Genomic DNA, 18,797 nt, shown 5'->3' on the forward strand with positions numbered 1-18,797 from the left:
TGTTGTTGGGCCTTTGTAACCAGTGCGTCTACATGAAGAGTCCAAGAAAGCTCTCCCAAGAGCTTGACACTCTCCAATCGTTATGATGTTATTAATATGTAGGGGGGCATGAGTAACATCCCACAAAAGTCAATAATGAGTTCTTTGATTTTGCTGGCATTGAGAGCTAGTGCATCATTTTTCCAGGTCTTCTACCATCCATCTGTAGTCTGTTTTGTCGCCATCTGAGATTCGACCGACTATGGTGGTATTATCAGCAAACTTGTAAATGGCATTAGTCTGGTATGTGGTGACGCAGTCATGGGTATACAGTGAGTACAGTAGGGGGCTGAGTACGCACCCCTGGGGGGGGGCTCCAATGTTGAGTGTTAGTGACAATGAAATATTGTCCCCAATCTTCACTGATTGTGGCCTGTAGCTCAGGAAACCGAGGGTCCAGATGCAGAGAGTGGGGCTTAATCCGAGATCACTAAGTTTAGTAATCGAGGGTTAATAGTGTTGAACGCTGAACCTTAGACAAAGAGTAGGATTCTTACATCGCTGTTCTTGGTGTCAAGACGTTCTAGAGAGGAGTGAAGGGCAATTGATAGGGCATCTGACGTGGATCTGTTGGTCCGATAGGCAAATTGGGAGTGGGTCAAGAGTAGTGGGGAGGCTGGAGTTGATTAATTCCATGACCAGCCTTTCAAAGCACTTCATGACGAGCAAAGTTAGGGCCACTGGGCAGTAGTCATTGAGACATGCTGCATGAGTCTTCTTAGGCACAGGGATAATGTTGGCTCTCTTGAAACAGGCAGGGACAGGTTGAAGATGTCTGAGAAGACCTCTGCCAGTTGATCTGCGCATGCCCTGAGTGCACAGCCTGGTAATCCTTCTGGTCCCATTGCTTTCCTTGGATTCACACAAAGAAAAACTGATCTGCCCTCTGAGGCAGTGACTGTTGGGATAGGTTCGTCAGGACTTGTCAGAATAGGTGTTACCTCTCTGCTGAAATCCTGCTCAAAGCGAGTATAGAAGGCATTGAGATGATCTAGGAGGTGTATGTCATCGTCTGCTATCTTGCACTGTCTCTTTTTAGAACCTGTGATGTCATTCAGTTCTTGCCACAGTTGCCGGGTGTATGTCTGGGTCTCTAGTTTGGTTCGGTATTGGTCCTTGGCTGTCTAAATGGCTTTGCAAAGGTCATACTTGGATTCCTTATATTTGAGTGAGTCTCCCGATCTGAAGGCCTCACACCTGGTTTTTAGCAGGTTCTGTATGTCCTGATTCATCCAGGATTTCCTGTTGGGGAACACCCAGATTGACTTCCTCGGTATTCAGTCCTCCATACTCTTGCTGATAAAGTCTGTGACGGTGGTGGCGTACTCGTCCAAAGTACCTGCGGACTGTTTGAATATGGTAAAAATAATGACTGCAGATGCTGGAAACCAGAATCTGGATTAGTGGTGCTGGAAGACCACAGCAGTTCAGGCAGCATCCAAGGAGCAGCGAAATCGACGTTTCGGGCAAAAGCCCTTCATCAGGATGGCCCAATCAACCAATTCCAGATAGCGCCAGAGTTGATCATCTGCCTCTCCCGACCAGCACTGGACCTGTATCCACGAGGGGGTCGCCTGCTTGAACTTCTGCCTGTAAGCCGAGAGAAGAAGCACGGCATAGTGGTCGGAATTCCCAGAAGTAGAGCGGGGGATGGAGCGGTAGGCATCCTTCACGGTGGTGTAGCAATGGTGTAAAATGTTTGGGCCCTTGGTAGGGCAGGTAATGTTTTGGTGGTACTTGGGCAACACAATCCTTAGATTGACTTGATCGAAGTCGCCAGTCACAATAAACGGCCTCAGGGTGTTCCGTCTCCAGGGTGTTAGTGGTGGAGTACAGCACATCCAGAGCTTCCTCAACCTTTGCTTGTGGCGGTATGTAAACAGCAGTTATATAGCAGTGGTAAATTCCTGTGGTAGATAGAAGGGGCAGCATTTGATGATGAGGAGTTCAAGGTTTGCGGAGCAACAGCTGCCCAGGGTTGCAATGTACATGCACTACAAGTTGTAGATTAAAAAGCAAACCCCTCCACCCTTTGTCTTACCTGAGGACGCTGTGTGGTCCATACGATGGATAGAAAAACCATCAGCCTGAAGTGCACAGTTGGGAATGGATGGGTTGAGCCAGGTTTCTGTGAAGCAGAGTGCGCAGTTGTCCCACAGTTCACACTGGAGTCTAACTTTGCTAACCAGTCTCCCATGAGGAACCTTGTCGAACGCCTTACTAAGTCAATATAGATCATATCTACCACTCTGCCCTCAACAATCCTCTTTGTTACTTCTTCAAAAAACTCAATCAAGTTCGTGAGACATGATTTCCCACACACAAAACCATGCTAACTCTCCCTGATCAGTCTTTGCCTTTCCTCTACATGTAAATCCTGTCCCTCAGGATTCCCACCAACAACTTGCCAACATGGATGTCAGGCTCCCTGGCTTTCTTTACCAACTTTCTTAAATAGTGGCATCATGTTAGCCAACCTCCAATCTTCCAGCATCTCAGGTGGCTATCGATGGTACAAATATCTCAGCAAGGGGCTCAGCTTTCCACAGAGTTCTAGCATTTTCCTGACAGGCCCTGGGGATTTATCCACTTTTATCCACTGAGGATGTCACCTAGACAGGGGACGAAACGTCTGCAGCACGAATTCCCAGCTCGGCGAACAGAACCACAACAACGAGCACCCGAGCTACAAATCTTCTCACAAACTTTGAACTTTTATGCATTTCAAGACATCCAGCACCTCCTTCTCTGTAGTATGGACATTTTTCAAAATGTCAGCATCCATTTCCCCACATTCTATATCTTCCATGTCCTTCTCCTCAGTAAACACTGATGGAAAATACTTGTTTAGTATCTCCCCCATCTCCTGCGGCCCCACACATAGACTGCCCTGCTGATCTTTGAGGGGCCCTATTATATCCCTAGTTACCCTTTTGTCTTAATATATTGATAAAATCCCTTTGGATTCTCCTCAACCCTATTTGCCAAAGCTATCTCATGTCCCCTTTTTGCCCTCCTGACTTCTCTCTTAAGTATACTCCTACTGCCTTTATACTCTAAGGAGTCACTCGATCCCTGCTGTCTATACCTGACATATGCTTCCTCCTTCTCCTAACCAAAATCTCAATTTCTCTAGTCATCCAGCATTCTCTATACCTACCAGCCTTTTGTGTTTACTAATGCCCTTTAGGGAAGGAAATCTCTCCATTTATAAGTCATAGAGATGTACAGCACAGAAATAGATCCTTCGGTCCAACTCGTCCATGCCAGCCAGATATCCTAACCCAATCTGGTCCCACATGCCAGCACTTGGCCCATATCCCTCCAAACTCTTTCTATTCATATACCCATCCAGATGCCTTTTAAAATGTTGCGATCATACTAGCCTCCACCACTTCCTCTGGCAGCTCATTCCATAAAGTATCACCCTCTGTATGAAAATGTTGCCCCTTAGGTCTCTTTTATATCTTTCCCCTCTCACCCTAAACCTATGCCCTCTAGTTCTGAACTCCCCCACCCTAGGGAAGAGTCTATTTATCCTATCCATGCCCTTCATGATTTTATAAATCTCTATAAGGTCACCCCTCAGCCTCCGACGCTCCAGGGAAAACAGCCCTAGCCTATTCAACCTCTCCCTATACCTCAAATCCTCCAACCCTGGCAACATGCTTGCAAACCTTTTCTGAACCATTTCAAGTTTCACAATATCCTCCGATAAGACGACCAGATTTGCACATAATATTCCAAAAGTGGCCTAACCAATGTCCTGTACAGCCGTAACATGACCTCCCAACTCCTGTTACTCAATACTCTGACCAATAAAGGAAAGCATACCAAATGCCTTCTTCACTATCCTATTTACCTGTGACTCCACTTTCAAGGAGCCATGAACCTGCACTGTAAAGGTCTCTTTGTTCAGCAACATTCCCTAGAACCTTACCATTAAGTGTACAAGTCCTGCTCTGATTTGCTTTCCCAAAATGCAGCACCTCACATTTATCGGAATTAAACTCCATCTGCCACTTCTCAGCCCATCTAATCAAGATCCCGTTGTCATCGGAGATAACCTTCTTCGCAGTCCACTAAACCTCCAATTTTGGTGTCATCAGCATTACTAACTATACCTCTTGTGCTCACATCCAAATCATTTTATGATCCAAATGATAAAAAGTAGTGGACCCAGCACCGATCTTTGTGGCGTTCCAGGAAAGAATGAATTTATATACTGAAAAGCAGAGAAACTTAAGAAATAGAGGTGCAGGTCATACAGCTCTTTATGTTCTTGTTATCATCACAACTGAGTTGGGCTGGCCATCATTTATCCATAATGTCTGCCATTCTAGTGAATCTTTGGAGTACTTGAGTCATTCTTGTGGTGGTCAAAGGCACTGTTAGAAAGATAGTCTGAGGGCTTCACTTACAGGTATTGATATTGATTTTGAGCCTAGAAAATACTAACCCAGGATCACTGCACTTGGCACAATCCTTCACAAGAAAGCGTGAATCAGAAGCAGAGAGAAAAACATAGGGAGAGAATGTCCTAAATCCAGCTCCTTGTCAGAAAATCAGTTGTCTGCAGCATCCTGGCTTACTTGCAGTAAAACCTTTCAGGCAGAAATCGACATCTCCTTCACAGAGTTACCACTGGAACACAATCAAACATCCCAGACTATGAACGTGATTATCTATGCCTTGAATGGTACATAAGATCTCTGGTGTGAACTCGCAGCCTCAGCATGGACTTCCAGCCTCAAGGTGAAGGGATGCAATGGTCAGTGCAGACTGAAGTTGAGTTCTGATGCGGATTGCATCAGAAAGACTGTTAATCTGAACTTTTTATTTCTTTACTTTTCTAATTTATTCCTATGATTTTTTAAAATCCAAGGTGGCATGGTCAGTAATGCTGGATTGATTTATTTTTCTAAATTTTTTTCCTAAGAATTTGCAACTAGGTACATTTGTATGGAAGATGGCGCTGTAAGTGGCAACTTGTAAACTTTTCACTGTACTCATGAGTAGGTAACAATAAAGCTAATTCTAAGGTCCTGCTCTAAGTATGGTGACCAAAACCGTACAGTTGTGATCGCACAAATGCTCTGAACAGATGCAGTAAGATTTCCTTCCTTTTAGACTCTATTGCTTTTCAATGAAGACCAACACTCCATTTGCTTTCCTAATTACTTGCTGTACTTGGGTTCTGTTTTTGACATGTTGTTACCCAGACTCCCATGAATTGCAGTATTCTCAGTCACTCTTCATTTAAATATTCTCAGTCGACCATAAGATATAGGAGCAGAATTAGGCCATTTGGCTCATCAGGTCTACGCAGCCACTCAATCATGGCTGATATGTTTCTCAACCCCATTCTTCTGTCTTCTCCCCATAACCTTTGATTCCCTTACTAATCAAGGCAGGACCATTAGATATATGAGCAGAATTAGGTCATTCAGGCCATCAGTCTTCTTGCCAATGTGACTCTCAACTTTTCTCATTACACTCCATCTACCAATTTTTTGACCATTTAACTTATCACTTATTCCTTTTCACACTCTTTGTAGATGTTTTTAATCAGCCTGTTCAGAAGTGTTTGGACACACACCTCTGGAGCAAGTTGGACTAGAAGCTATGCACTGTTTCACACGATCCCCAGAAGATTTTTTTGTATCTTTTTCACAACCTACCTTCCCACCTAGTTTGCTAGTTTTCTTTCATACTCTAATTTCATTTTTTTTTTACAAATGTCATCTTTCACAGGTTTCTATAAATTTCCCAAATTTTCTATCCTACCACTTATTTTTGTAGCATCTTTTCTTAAAAATTTGTTCATGGCATGGGGCATCACTGGCCAGGCCAGCACATTTTCCCATCGCTGATTGCTCTGTTGTAAGTAGGGTGAGCTGCCTTCTTGATCTGCAGCAATCCTTCAGCGGTAGGGACACTTACACTGTTGCTGGTTAGAGAGTCCACAATTTTGTCTCAGCAATATTGAAGACATGTCAATATAGTTCCAAGTTAGGATGGTATATGCCTTGGAGGGGAACTTGAAATGATGGTGTTCCCATGTATCTGCTGCCTTCATTATACTTGGTGATGGAGACCATAAGTTTGGAAGGTGCTGTTGAAGGAGTCTGCAAGAGTTTTATTTCAATTGAATACCATCCTTGTCTTCTTTAGTTAGCCACAGATGGTACATCCTTCTAGGATATTGTTTTTTCTCAACAAACTGTACAATAGTCATGAATTATCATCTGAAATACTTATCCAAATTGCTTACCAAATAATTTATTTTCCCAGCCCACTTGAGCCAACTCTTTCTTCATATCCTTTGCAATTGCCTTTATTTAAGTTTAAGACACTATTTTGGACATTCATTTCTCACCTCAAACTGAATGTGAAATTCCATGATTTCATGACTGGTAAAATAAAATGTAAAGTCGCCAAAGGTCTGCTCCCTCATTATAAAGATAGGACTGGTGGTGATTTAGCCTGCCGGAGACTATGCCTCAGGCAAGGGGAGAGGTTAAGAAGCAGATTCCATTAGTGATTGCCTCAGGTGGGGCAGGAATTGAATCCATGGTGTTGGCATCACTTTGCATTACAAATGAGCCATCCAGCCAACTGAGCTAACCTCCAATTTTACAATCACTATCATCCTGAATATACTGTAACTCATCCTCACGTTACCTTCACTAAATTGATTTGTACAATCTACATGAAGATCACCGACTATTATTACAGTATATATCTTACAAGCTTCTATTATTTCTCCTACTGCTTATAATTGCCAATCAGTCAGCTTGGGGGATAAACAGAAACGGTGCTCGTGCATCAGCACAACAATTACACCTTCATCATGGGGAGAAACACTGGAGATCAGGTGCAGCAGAAAGGAATAATTTAGATTGGGAGAGTGACACAATTTGAATAAACAGAGAAATTAAAAAAGAAAGTTTATGTTCCAAGTCACAAAATAAGCAATTCCAGACAGATCATTCAGTATTGTAATGAAGTATTTTATTTTGTTGGAGAAGAGGCTTCAACATCATTCCACACATTCTTGATACTTATCCTTTAAATAAAGCACCAACCATAATTAGAAAAACATTTCCACATGTCCAACAAGGAAATAAACTGAGGTATTTGCACTTACTAAATATTTACAGCAACAACGACGCAGAGAGAAATCATGGTCAGAATTATCTAAAAGCTAAATACCATGGATGCTGATCATCTTAACTATTTAACTGGGAGCCCACCTTTTATGTACAATCTTGCATTGTTCCTCATGAGAAACGGCAGTTACATCTTAACTACATATTACCATCTATTTTGATATGATTACTATTTAAGAAGGGTCTACTTTTAAATTTATACAACTGACACAGCACAGGAACAAAATGATTTTGCAATAAATTGCATCTGTAGCCTTTTTGTTGCTGGTTGGAGCTACTGGAGCGCTTCCACAAGTCACCTGTAGGACTTCCTATATTTTTATGCCATTTTGTTTTTGGTGTTAATTACATTTAAAAGCTTTAAAAAATGTCAATGGATCTAAAACCATATTTTATCCTGTCCTGTGTTTAATACCATGAAAACCACCAAATGTGATTCCATCTTTTCAAAATTAATGAGTCTATTAATATAAGTGTTAACTGCCAATTGGATTTGTACCTGTTAGTTACAAGCACTGTCCAGGCGTTTGGTTTTGTTAGGCAGGCAATGTTTCTATAATGTCCACTCAACCCTATACCAAGTCTACCTGCCTAAAGTTACCATTAAAACTGAAGCATAATGTGATGAAGTGGAGTCCCCATTTGAGTCAACCATCAGTCCGCATCTAATCGGTGTGTGCAAGTACCTCTACCAGGGAAATTACAAAGCAAGACATTAAAAGTAGAACTTGGCTATTTCCATGAAGATCAGTACTGTACATCTTTCAGTTATTCCAAGAGAAGGAGCTGTTTTAGAATCACTGAATCACTAAAGTGTGGAAAGAGGCCATCGGCCCATCAAGTCTGCACCAACAATCCCACACTATGGAATCCACACATTTACCATGGCTAATCCACCTAGCCTACATATCCCTGGACACTACGAATTATTTTAGCATGGCCAATCCACTTGACTATGGGAGGTAACTGGAGCACACTGCGGAAACCTCACCGACACATGAAGAACTCCATGCAGTCACCCAAGGCTGAAATCAAACCTAGTCTCTGGCACTGTGAGGCAGCAATGCTAACCATTAAGCCATCGTGTCGGCCTCCTTTTGCATGTGAATTGATTTTGTTAAGAATAAAACTGATCCTAGCTACCAGAAACAATAAAAAAACATATAGTCTCACTAAAATACAGTAGCAATCCTGCAATTTGTTTTCACCCAGAGGCTAACAAAGTTGCGGAATAATCATCTACAAAAGGTAGGCCACCAAGCAGACAGTATATTTAGGGTTTAAAGGTGAATCCATTATATCTCTGAACAAAGTTAAAAATTACACAACACCAGGTTATAGTCCAACAGGTTTAATTGGAAGCACACTAGCTTTCGGAGCGACGCTCCTTCATCAGGATCACCTGATGAAGGAGCATTGCTCCGAAAGCTGGTGTGCTTCCAATTAAACCTGTTGGACTATAACCTGGTGTTGTGTGATTTTTAACTTTGCACACCCCAGTCCAACACCGGCATCTCCGAATCATCTCTGAACAAAGTATTGAGATTATTCTGAGAGAAACAAATTAGGTAGAGCGGATTGAAAAAAAAAAAGGGACAAGGATTTTTAGCTTTTATGGGCTTCTGATTTTTGAAAACAAAATTCTTGTAACTTACATATATATGAAATCTATAAGAAAATGACTGTCCCAAACACTTGCATGATAAATTACATTCCTAAGACTTAACATAGTTCAAGAGCAAAGTATGAGGCCGTAAAAGTTTAATAAATTATTTAAAATATTGAGCAAATGGAAATTTTGATACCCTCAGATTGAGAACCGCAGCTTTGACAAATGGAACTGAATGGTCATCTGCAGTAGTGTATCCATATTAGAGAGAGAAATAGAGACAACAGGAGAGAGGGGATGGGGTCATGTGAAAGATGAAACTGGATTACTCTATCGATGTTAGCAATCTATGAAAAGCATACTGTGATCTTGGTTACAAGACAGAACATGACAATATCTTTTGTACTGAATCTGCCAAACTGCAATTCATCAGAAGAAAATCATTGCGGCTCAGAAACATGTGCTGGTTGTTTAACGGCATGACAGTGCGATTTGATCAGAGGGTAGAAAACATTTACTGCAGGCTGGGGTGTGGCATCCCATGTATCAGCTTGCTGCGATAGTGGTGCCACTGCCCAGTTTCATGATCACCTGCTGGCAATCACTGACAGACCGCTTGTCTCCAAGTTTCTCCAGAGTACGTGCAGCTTCAGCCAACATGACTGCTCGCTGGCCGGGAGAGGAGAGAAACGAGAGGGGAAGGTGACGGCATGCCAGGAGTATGGCTGTCGCTCGCTCTCTCTGGCCTGGAAGAGCATCCAATTCACCTGCAAATAGCAAAAGAAATAAAACTAAAATATTTTGGAATTCTGTTCCCCCTTAATACTGTACTTCAGCATTCACTTACTGGAATTTCAAACATGTACAGATAGTTATGAACTCAACTCCTATTGTGCTACCTCTGGTATTACCTAATTAAAATAAAAACCAAACTCAACATTTTGATTTGCAAAGATCAATGTGCCAAACCATTGTGAGATTCTATACGTAAGATTGTTCATTTAAGTTCTGTTAATGTAATGTCAAGGTTGTGAGAAACAAGTGGTCACTATAAATGATCTTTCAGCACAAGTAAATAGGGAAATGGTATGACACTGGCTGCGGGATCACAGCTGTATAACTGAGCTGCAATAAACACTCTCCAAGAAAGGTTGTGTGTTTTGTTAAACCTTACTAGTCAGCTCAAAACATATTGAATTCTGGTAATGGTGGTCGAACAAGAAACCTTTATAGATTTTAACAAAGGAACTTAAACAAAATGGATATTGGGTTATTAGAAATATCCCAAAGGAACATTTTGGATATGTCGGTCAGATAGACAATGGTCTTGTTTCTCTCCTTGACACTTAAATATTATTTTTCTATCAACGTCCCCAACTAACTGTCAAAAGGCATTTTACAAGCAGGGAATGGGAATGGAACAGGAGATCGAATACTAATGAAGGTGGTCAGAGGCATTATTGAAAACGCAAAAAAAGAGTGTACAGAATACTAAAATGTGTTAAAACTGTTAAAAACAAGATGACTTTGCTACAGAATCTGCAACAATACCACCTCTTTTCAGGATCGTCTAAGACTAGATACCAACAGTTCCAGCTCTTAACAGCGGGCCAACTGCTTCTAAATACATTACCTTGTTGGATGGGGTGTGATGTTCGTCTCCTCAGATTGTGTTCCAGAAGCTGGTGAGTTCGAGTTGGGCTTGCGCCTGCCATTAATCGTACAGTCGCCTCATGCAAAAACATCTAAAGCAAAATTGTGGAAATGTGAAAAAGCAATACACACACAAAAATATAATCTGATAGACAAGAGTGCTACACATGGCACTGAATCCTGTTCATCCATCTCCCACCTGACGTATAAATGGCTCTCAGCTCAGCAGCACTTACTTTAAAATCATATCTGTTCATTTTCAAATCCATTCACATCCTTGCCCTTCCCAGTCTCTGATCTTCCTTGTCCTCACAACTCTTCAAACATGTCTTGTGCTGTTCCAATTTTGACCTCTGATGTATTGCTGTCAGCTGCCCAAGACCATAAACTCGGGAAACCTCTCAAACCTCTGTGCCTCACTATTTCTCTCAACTTTTAAGGCACACTTCAAAAACTACCTCTTTGACCAAGCTTTTGATTAAATGCCCTAATATCTCAGACAATATAGAAATCCCAGCTATTTATTAATTGAACCAAAAGCAATTTACATTGACAGCACATGGGACAACCCTCTTTTACAAGCTGGCTATTTGCTGTAACAACCCAAAACTAATTCCAGTTCTGTGTTTTCTCTTCTTTGTATCTTTCTCAGTTTCAAATATCTATCCAAGTTTGCTTTAAGTGTTGAAATGGCCTCTGCCTAATTCACTTACTGTCTTTCATAACTTTTGACCAAATGAATTCAACCATATTACTGACTCCCCAAAGAGGAGAAATATTCACTCTCTGTCAAAACTCAAACTTTGAAAAAAAAATTGAGTATATAGCATCTCAGCCACCTCTGCTCCAGTTAGAATAGATATCCGATCTCAAGTCTCCCCTCAATTATGTATGAAGCAAGGAAGGGCATACATTCAAACGGATACTTTTTTCTCCCCCCAGAGGATTACAGATCTTCCTTTAATAGCATTTTCTCACCAGAATCCTTCAATTCTGCTACTTTTATGATTTTGATAATGCCCGTGCAAAACCAGAGTTCAAAGAGATGGAGAAAAGGTGTATAAGTTCAATTGTTCCTCCTAGTGACGACATGTGGATACATCTTAACACATTGCCCATCTTGTAAGGTAGGATAGTGTTAATGAATAAAATACTTTCTTTAAAAACACTTTCCTTAAAAACACTAACATGAATACGGAAGGACATCCCTAATAACCATCCATCTTTTCTATATAAACTCTGAACCATAATGATGTCTAAAATGATATTTTCTGCTTAGCAATAGACAACTTTGTGCAATAATGTCAAGTCACAGCAGTGAATGATAACTCTCAAACTCAAATTGGGCTGTTACATTTGGACAATTTTGCACTGTCAATTAATGGAGGTTTAAAATAAAAATGTTGTTGCTCTTTTTACCCCAAATTCCATTTATAGGCAACTAAAAAAACACTCAGAGACACCCTTAGATTGTTGCAAATACTCATTAATCTATGTTTCTGCAATGCTATCACTGAAACAACTTGACATCAATATACACTTCGCAGCATTTAGTGGTATAAAAAGACAGACAGACTTGCATTTCAAAATCTCATAACATTCCAACAAGATTTTTTAAAATGAAAATATGGTACGTATTGATGCTTGATTATATTATGTGAGATACAGAAAAATGTGCTTCTTTGATTAGTTAGATATTTTAAAACTTCACTGAATGTTGGCATTGCTGGCTAGGCCATTTATTGCCCTACCCTATTTACCCTGCGATGGGTGGTATTGTGATATGTTCTTGAACTACTGGAGCTTTTGGATGCAAGGATCCCCAAAGTATGGTTTGGAAGGAAATTTCAGAATTTTGACCAAGCAACAGTGAAAGAAGAGTGATATATTTCCAGGTCAGGATGGTATGTGGCTCAGAGAAGTAGTTGCAGGTGATAGTATTCCCAACTACCTGCCCTTGTCCTTCTGGATGATAGAAGTAATTGGTTTGGATGGATTTTTGTGAAGGTTTTGATGAGCTACTGTAGTGCATCCTGTCAATTGTACACATTGCTGCCACCACCAGTGGTGAAAGGAGTAAATGGTGGAAGGTGGTGGGTTGGATGTCAGAAAACAGTCTTCTTTAGCCTGCATGGTGTCAAACTTCTTGAATGTTATAGAAGATATACTCATCCAGAAAAATGGAGAGAATTGCATTACATTCTTGACTTGTGCTTTGTAGTTGGTTGACAGGCAGGAAAGACAGGAGGCGAGTTATTCAGTGCAGCATTCCCACCCTCTCATCTGGATTTATAACCACGGTATTTATATGGCTGGTCCAGTTCCATTACTGGTCAGTGGTAACTTCCAGGATGTTAATGGTGGGAATTCAATGACAGTGATGACATTGAATATGGCTAAGCTTGCTTACCTTACGATGTGCCGGTTTAAATGTCTGGCCAAGTTTCCGGAGACTGCTCAGGTCTCGTTGGAATCCCTTCAGTTCTAGGCTTGAAGCTTGGTATGTCTCGCCCACAACCTGGCTGGAGCTTGCCTGCTTCTGCCACAAGGTTGTACGAATTGAAAGCAAAATGTCACAGACCAACAACTGCATAGCCTACAAAAGAGAAAAGAAACAGAATGTTATCTTCAGACAAAAAAGGTGAGAGTTGGTCTTCATACACTCACCCTTCCACCCATCATTCCATTAAATGGCTTATTCGCTTTTAAAACATGTTCCCACAAAGTGGATTGAATATATAAAATGTTTACATCAAACTGGTGCATTGATTCATTTACTTGCTTGCTCAAAATAAATCTGTTCATCCCGTTAAAGGGTATTACAATATAAATTGTGTCCAATAGCTGGAATTAGGGTTTTTCTATACTTGCTCATATGTCTTAAACTACAGCTTAAGCAAAAAACACATGAAAAATTCTAGAAACTTTGATTCAACACTAGCAATACAACACACATTCAAGTGCATCCTAAGCTTTCAGACATTAAAAAGCTTTTGAAGTGTTACTCCTGTTGTTCTGCAGTCAAAAGTGGTGGACAATTTGCACTTTGCAAAATACAACAGTGATATGAAATGCTAGTTAAACAGTTCTAACAAATGCTGCTCTTCCAAACAAAAGTGCTGTGGAATCTTTTACATTTAGATCCACCTAAACAGGCAGAGGGAAGCCTCAATTTAACTTTTCATAATAGCACTTCTGGCATGCTGTACTCTCAAAACAATGAAATAGTGACCTAGTTTTAATGCTCAAGTCTCTGCAGTGGAGATGCGAAGTATTAATTTCTCTCCCCATAGCTGAGTAAAGGCAGCAAATTTCTGGTTTTATTCTTGACTATAATCTTCTGGTGTGTGAGATAGCTACCAACTGACCAGGCTGAACCATAATAAAGTTACTGGAGCCTTGATAAGGAAGATCAGCATTAATTTGAAAAGCTAAATGGGCTAGATGTGGATCAATGAACATTAGGTATACAATAGTCAACATATCTTAGTCAGCTTGTCCATTTGTCTAGGCAATTACCATTAATAAGGGTTAATGAGAAAACATTCATTTAATTTACAAGTGGAACAGTGAGTAAATGCACAGTGTGAAACCATTATTCCTTGATGCTACATCGGGATACAAGTAAAAGGAAAAAGTTCATGCTGGAATCAGACAAGTCTTCAAAGAACAGGAGGAAATCTGATTGCGTTTTCTTTTGGGGGAAGCCTTGCCACCAGCTTTGCCACAACTGTGCCAAGGAAACTGAAGATGACAAGGGTAGTTTATTGCTGTTTGGATTTGGACTGCTGTAGAAACTTAAACCAACTTTTTAAAAGGGAAACCAATATATATTTGATAAAGAAAAAGGGAATGAGAATAGATAACAGAATGAAACAAGATGGTACACTTGCCGAGATTTTTCTTCTCAATTATAAAATTCAATAATTCTATTAAATAAGGTGCAACTTAGAACTATTGTAGTTGGAGTCAGAGTGTGGAAACAGACCTTTCAGTCCAACTTGGCCATGCTAACAAGTGTCCTAAACTGAACTAATCCCATTTGCCTGTGTTTTGCCTGTATCCCTCTAACCTTTCTTATTCACGTAATTATCCAGATGCTTTTTAAAATGTTGTAATTATACCAGCCTTCACTACCTCCTCTGACAGCTCATTCCATACACAGACCACCCTCTGTGTGAAGACGTTGCCCCCAGGTCCCTTTTAAATCTTTCCCAATTCACCTTAAACATATGCCCTCTAGATTTGGACTCCCCTATCCTTGAAAAGGACCTTGGACATTCACCTTATTTATTTCCCCCATGATTTTATAAACATGTATAAGGTCACTCTTCTGGCTAGAAAGACTAATTGCATTCAGGACTGTGACCCATTTTTCCAACTCCTCTGATCCTGCAGTAACACTCAAAGGAATCATCCAGCACTTTCAATATCAACCACACCTCTATTCGGAATCAGGGTTCTAAAAAGTATAGAGAAGCAGAAATTCATTCAGTATGTGGCAGTGTGTTCAGCAATCTGTCTTTATTATTTATTAACAGTAGTCCTGCTAGAAGTACACTGCAGGACTGACATTTAAAAATAACATTTGTTTCATGTTTTGACAGAAGTTGTGATGAACTTATCTTTGCAGATACATTCACTGACATCATTTTCTGTTTTTATCTTTTACCAAAGACTTTCAAACAAAAAGTTGTTTCGTATTATTATTAGACTACTGGCAAATTAGAAGCCCTTGGATTTAGAGGTCTGGGTTCAAAGTCAGCTCAGGTACAGAAAGAAGAAAGAAGTGGTGAATAGTTTTTTTTTTGGATTGGATGGAAGTGTACAGTGGTGTCCCTTAGAGGTCAGTATCATTGATCTGAAATTTGAAAGTATACAGGCCATAATTTAGATTGTGCAGATGGCGCAAAACTCTGAAAACACAATAAACAGCAAGGGAGGTTGCAGACAGATTAGTGAAATGGGAAGACGTTGGAATTGAGAGTGTGTTGCTGGTAAAGCACAGCAGGTCAGGCAGCATCCGAGGAACAGGAGAATCAATGTTTCGGACATAAGCCCTTCATGAGGAAATCAGGAAATTCCTGATGAAGGGCTTATGCCCAAAACATCAATTCTCCTATTCCTCGGATGCTGCCTGACCTGCTATGCTTTTCCAGCAACACACTCTCGACTCTGATCTCCAGCATTCACAGTCCTCACTTTCTCGAAATGGGAAGACACATGGTCGATGAATTTTAATACCGAGAAGTGTAATTTTAGATTTTGGAAGAGAGAAGAAATAATATGAATGGAACAAATGTAAATGTGGCATGGAATCAAACAAATACAAATCTTTCTGGAAAGAAGTTGATAAGGCTGTTTAAATAGAAAACAATACAAGATCACTGTTGTATAACTAGGCACAGAGTACAACAGCAAAGTTTGACCTTTATACAGCATTGGTTCAGTATCAGCTGGAGTTGTCTCTCTAATTCTGTGCATCGCAATACAGAAAAGATGTGAAGTCCTTGGATAGATGCAGAGATGATTTACGAACATGTTAAGATGAGGACTTCAATTACATGCAGAGATTAGATGCTGGATCACTCTCCTGACAGAAAAAGCTAACATGAGAAGTAATAGCGGTATTCAAAATAATGAATAGTTCTGATAGAGTGGATAGGAACAAATAGTTTCCATTTGCTAGACAGGTGGTGAACAGGCAACACAGATTTAATGTCATCAGTAAAACAATTTAGAGGAGGTTGAGGATTTTTGAAAAGCATAAACATCAAAAATTGTCATAGAATATATTGCTTAAAAGGCTGATGGGAGCAGATTCAATAGTAACTTTCAAAAGATTCTGAGGTATCCAATATTCTTAGCGAATATAGATTAAATGTCACTTCAGAGAATTAGGAAGTAAATTTTCTAAGTTAGTGTTGTTCTAAAAAAAATCATAAAAGGAATGCTCGAAATTTTCTTGGATTGCAAAAAATGTCCTTACTTAATGTCATCGCTTGATAATGTTTGATTTTACCATAGTATGCAGGAGCAGAAGTAGGCCATTCAGCTCATTGAGTCTGACATTCGACAAGATCATGACTGGTTTGATAATTCTCAAAACCACTTTCTTGCCTTTTCCCCCATAACCTTGATTCCCTTACTGATTAAAAATTTCTCTCAGCCTGGTATATACTTAATGACCCAGCCACAACAGGCCTTTGTATTAAGAATTGCACAAATCAATCATCCTGAGAGAGGATGAAAATTCTCATGTCTTAAATCAGAAACCCCTTTACTCAGATGATTCCCTCTGGTCTTAGACTATCTCACAAGGGGGAACAACCTCTCTATACTTACCCCATCAAATCTCCTAAAAATCTTGTTTCAATAATGCCTCCTTTTCTTCTAAATTCCGAGTACAGACCCAGCCCACTCAATATCAAGAAAATCCTTCTATACCTGAAATCAACCTCGTCAACCTTCACTGGAATACTCCCAATGCCAGTATATCTTGCCAGGTATCAATAGATTTTATCCATGTAGGAATGTTTTAATTGATGAATTTACACATTTTTGAGGTCCAGAGATTAAAAAGGATGATTTATAGAATTCACTGTAAACCAATGATCACCAAGGTCTAAATTCCAACTAGAAGGCAAGAGAGCAGTAGACTGTTTACATCAACTTTAGTCAAACCTTTGTCAAGGTTCCACATGATATAACTTTATTAATTAGTGTATCACTAGGGACTTAGGGTGAGCTTGTCAATTGGATACAAAATTGGCTTGATGTTAGGAGACAGAGGGTGGTGGTGGACTGTTGTTTCTTGGACTAGAGGCCTGTGACCAGCAGTATTCCAGAGAGATCAGTACTAGGTCACTTTTGTTTGTTCTTTATAAGAATGATTTAGAGGAGAATATAGGAGGCCTGGTTAGTAAGTTTGCAGATGACATCAAAATTGGTGGTATACTGGACAGTGAAGATGGTTATCTACGATTACAAAGAGAGCTTAATCAGTCGGGTCAATGGGCTGAGGAGTAGCAGATAAGAGTTTAATTGGGATAAACATGATGTATTGCATTTTGGTAAAACAAAAAAGGACAGGACATACACAATTAATATTAGGGCCCTGGGTAGCGTTGTAGAACAGAGAAATCCAGGTGTTCAGTACATAATTCCTTGAGATTTGCATCACAGGTAGACAGGGTGGTTAAGGCAGTGTTTAGCATGCTTGCCTTCATTACTCAGACCTTTGAGTTTTGGAGTAGGGATGTCATGTTGAGGTTGAACAAGATGTCAGTGAGCCCTCTTCTGGAGAACTGTATACAGTTTTGGTTGCCCTGCCAAAGGAAGGATACTATTAAATTAGAGAGTGTTTAGAAAAGATTTACCAGGATGCTGTCAGGAATGGAGGGTTTGAGTTACAAAAAAAAAGGCTGTGACCCTTTCCACTGGAGCATAAGACCTTGTAGAAGGTTATAAAATCATGAATGGCATAGATAAGGTGAGTAGCAAGGGTCTTTTCGCTCGGGTAGAGGAGTTCAAAACTGGGGGGTATATTTTTAAGATGAGAGGAGAAAGTTTTAAAAGGATATGGGAACAACATTTTTACACAGAGTGTGGTTCACATGTCGAATGAACTGCCAGAGGAAGTGGTGGATGCAGATACAGTTACAACATTTAAAAGACATTTGGATGAGTACATGAAAAGGAAAGGTTTGAAGGGATGTGTGCCAAATGCCAGCAAGTGAGACTAGATTAGTTTAGGAACATGATTGGCATGGACTAGTTGGGCTGAAGAATCTGTTTCCATGCTGTATATCTTTATGACACCTTTTTCAATACAGAATCATTAAAAATAACAAAACAGGCTAATTAGTTCTTTAAAATAAGCAAATTAAGCAAGTTTATATGTAGACAGATAGAATTGAAAAGTGGAGAAATTAAGCCTGTAATGAACATCGATATATGAAATGATAAAAAAACAGAGGTGCATTGGAAGGAGTGTAAGGAACAATTCATAACAATGGTATCAGAACTGGTGACACGGTCCTCAGGAAAGGCTAAACATGCTGGGGCTCCTATCTCCAGAAAAGAGAAGTCTGAAGGTTAACCCAATAGACTTTAAAATTATGAAGTCTGAAGGTGTTCCATTTGTTGACGTGGAGGAGATATTTTCACTTGTGAAGGAGGCTAAAAATATGGCACATCAGACAGTCAATCATAAATCTAACACAAAATTCAGAAGATTTCTTTTTACCCAGAGAGTGGTTAGACTATGAAACTTGTGACCACAAAGAGTGGTTGAAGCAAATAACTAAATCATAGAATCCCTA

At 40.0% G+C, this 18,797-nt stretch overlaps 1 protein-coding gene across 1 annotated transcript in view; it reads right to left on the minus strand.

Moving 5' to 3' along the window:
• Positions 1 to 8,667: 8,667 nt before the first annotated feature.
• srebf2 (sterol regulatory element binding transcription factor 2) overlaps positions 8,668 to 18,797 on the minus strand; it is a 72,871-nt gene continuing 62,741 nt past the window's right edge. Inside the window, exons 17-19 of the mRNA XM_043679939.1 lie at positions 12,884 to 13,069; positions 10,454 to 10,565; positions 8,668 to 9,587 (exon numbers count right to left, since the gene is read on the minus strand). Coding sequence (XP_043535874.1) covers positions 9,367 to 9,587; positions 10,454 to 10,565; positions 12,884 to 13,069 — 519 coding nt within the window. The 3' untranslated portion in view covers positions 8,668 to 9,366. The remainder of the gene's footprint in view (positions 9,588 to 10,453; positions 10,566 to 12,883; positions 13,070 to 18,797) is intronic.

The sequence above is a fragment of the Chiloscyllium plagiosum genome, chromosome 39 (genome assembly GCF_004010195.1).
Source record: "Chiloscyllium plagiosum isolate BGI_BamShark_2017 chromosome 39, ASM401019v2, whole genome shotgun sequence".
NCBI lineage: Eukaryota > Metazoa > Chordata > Chondrichthyes > Orectolobiformes > Hemiscylliidae > Chiloscyllium > Chiloscyllium plagiosum.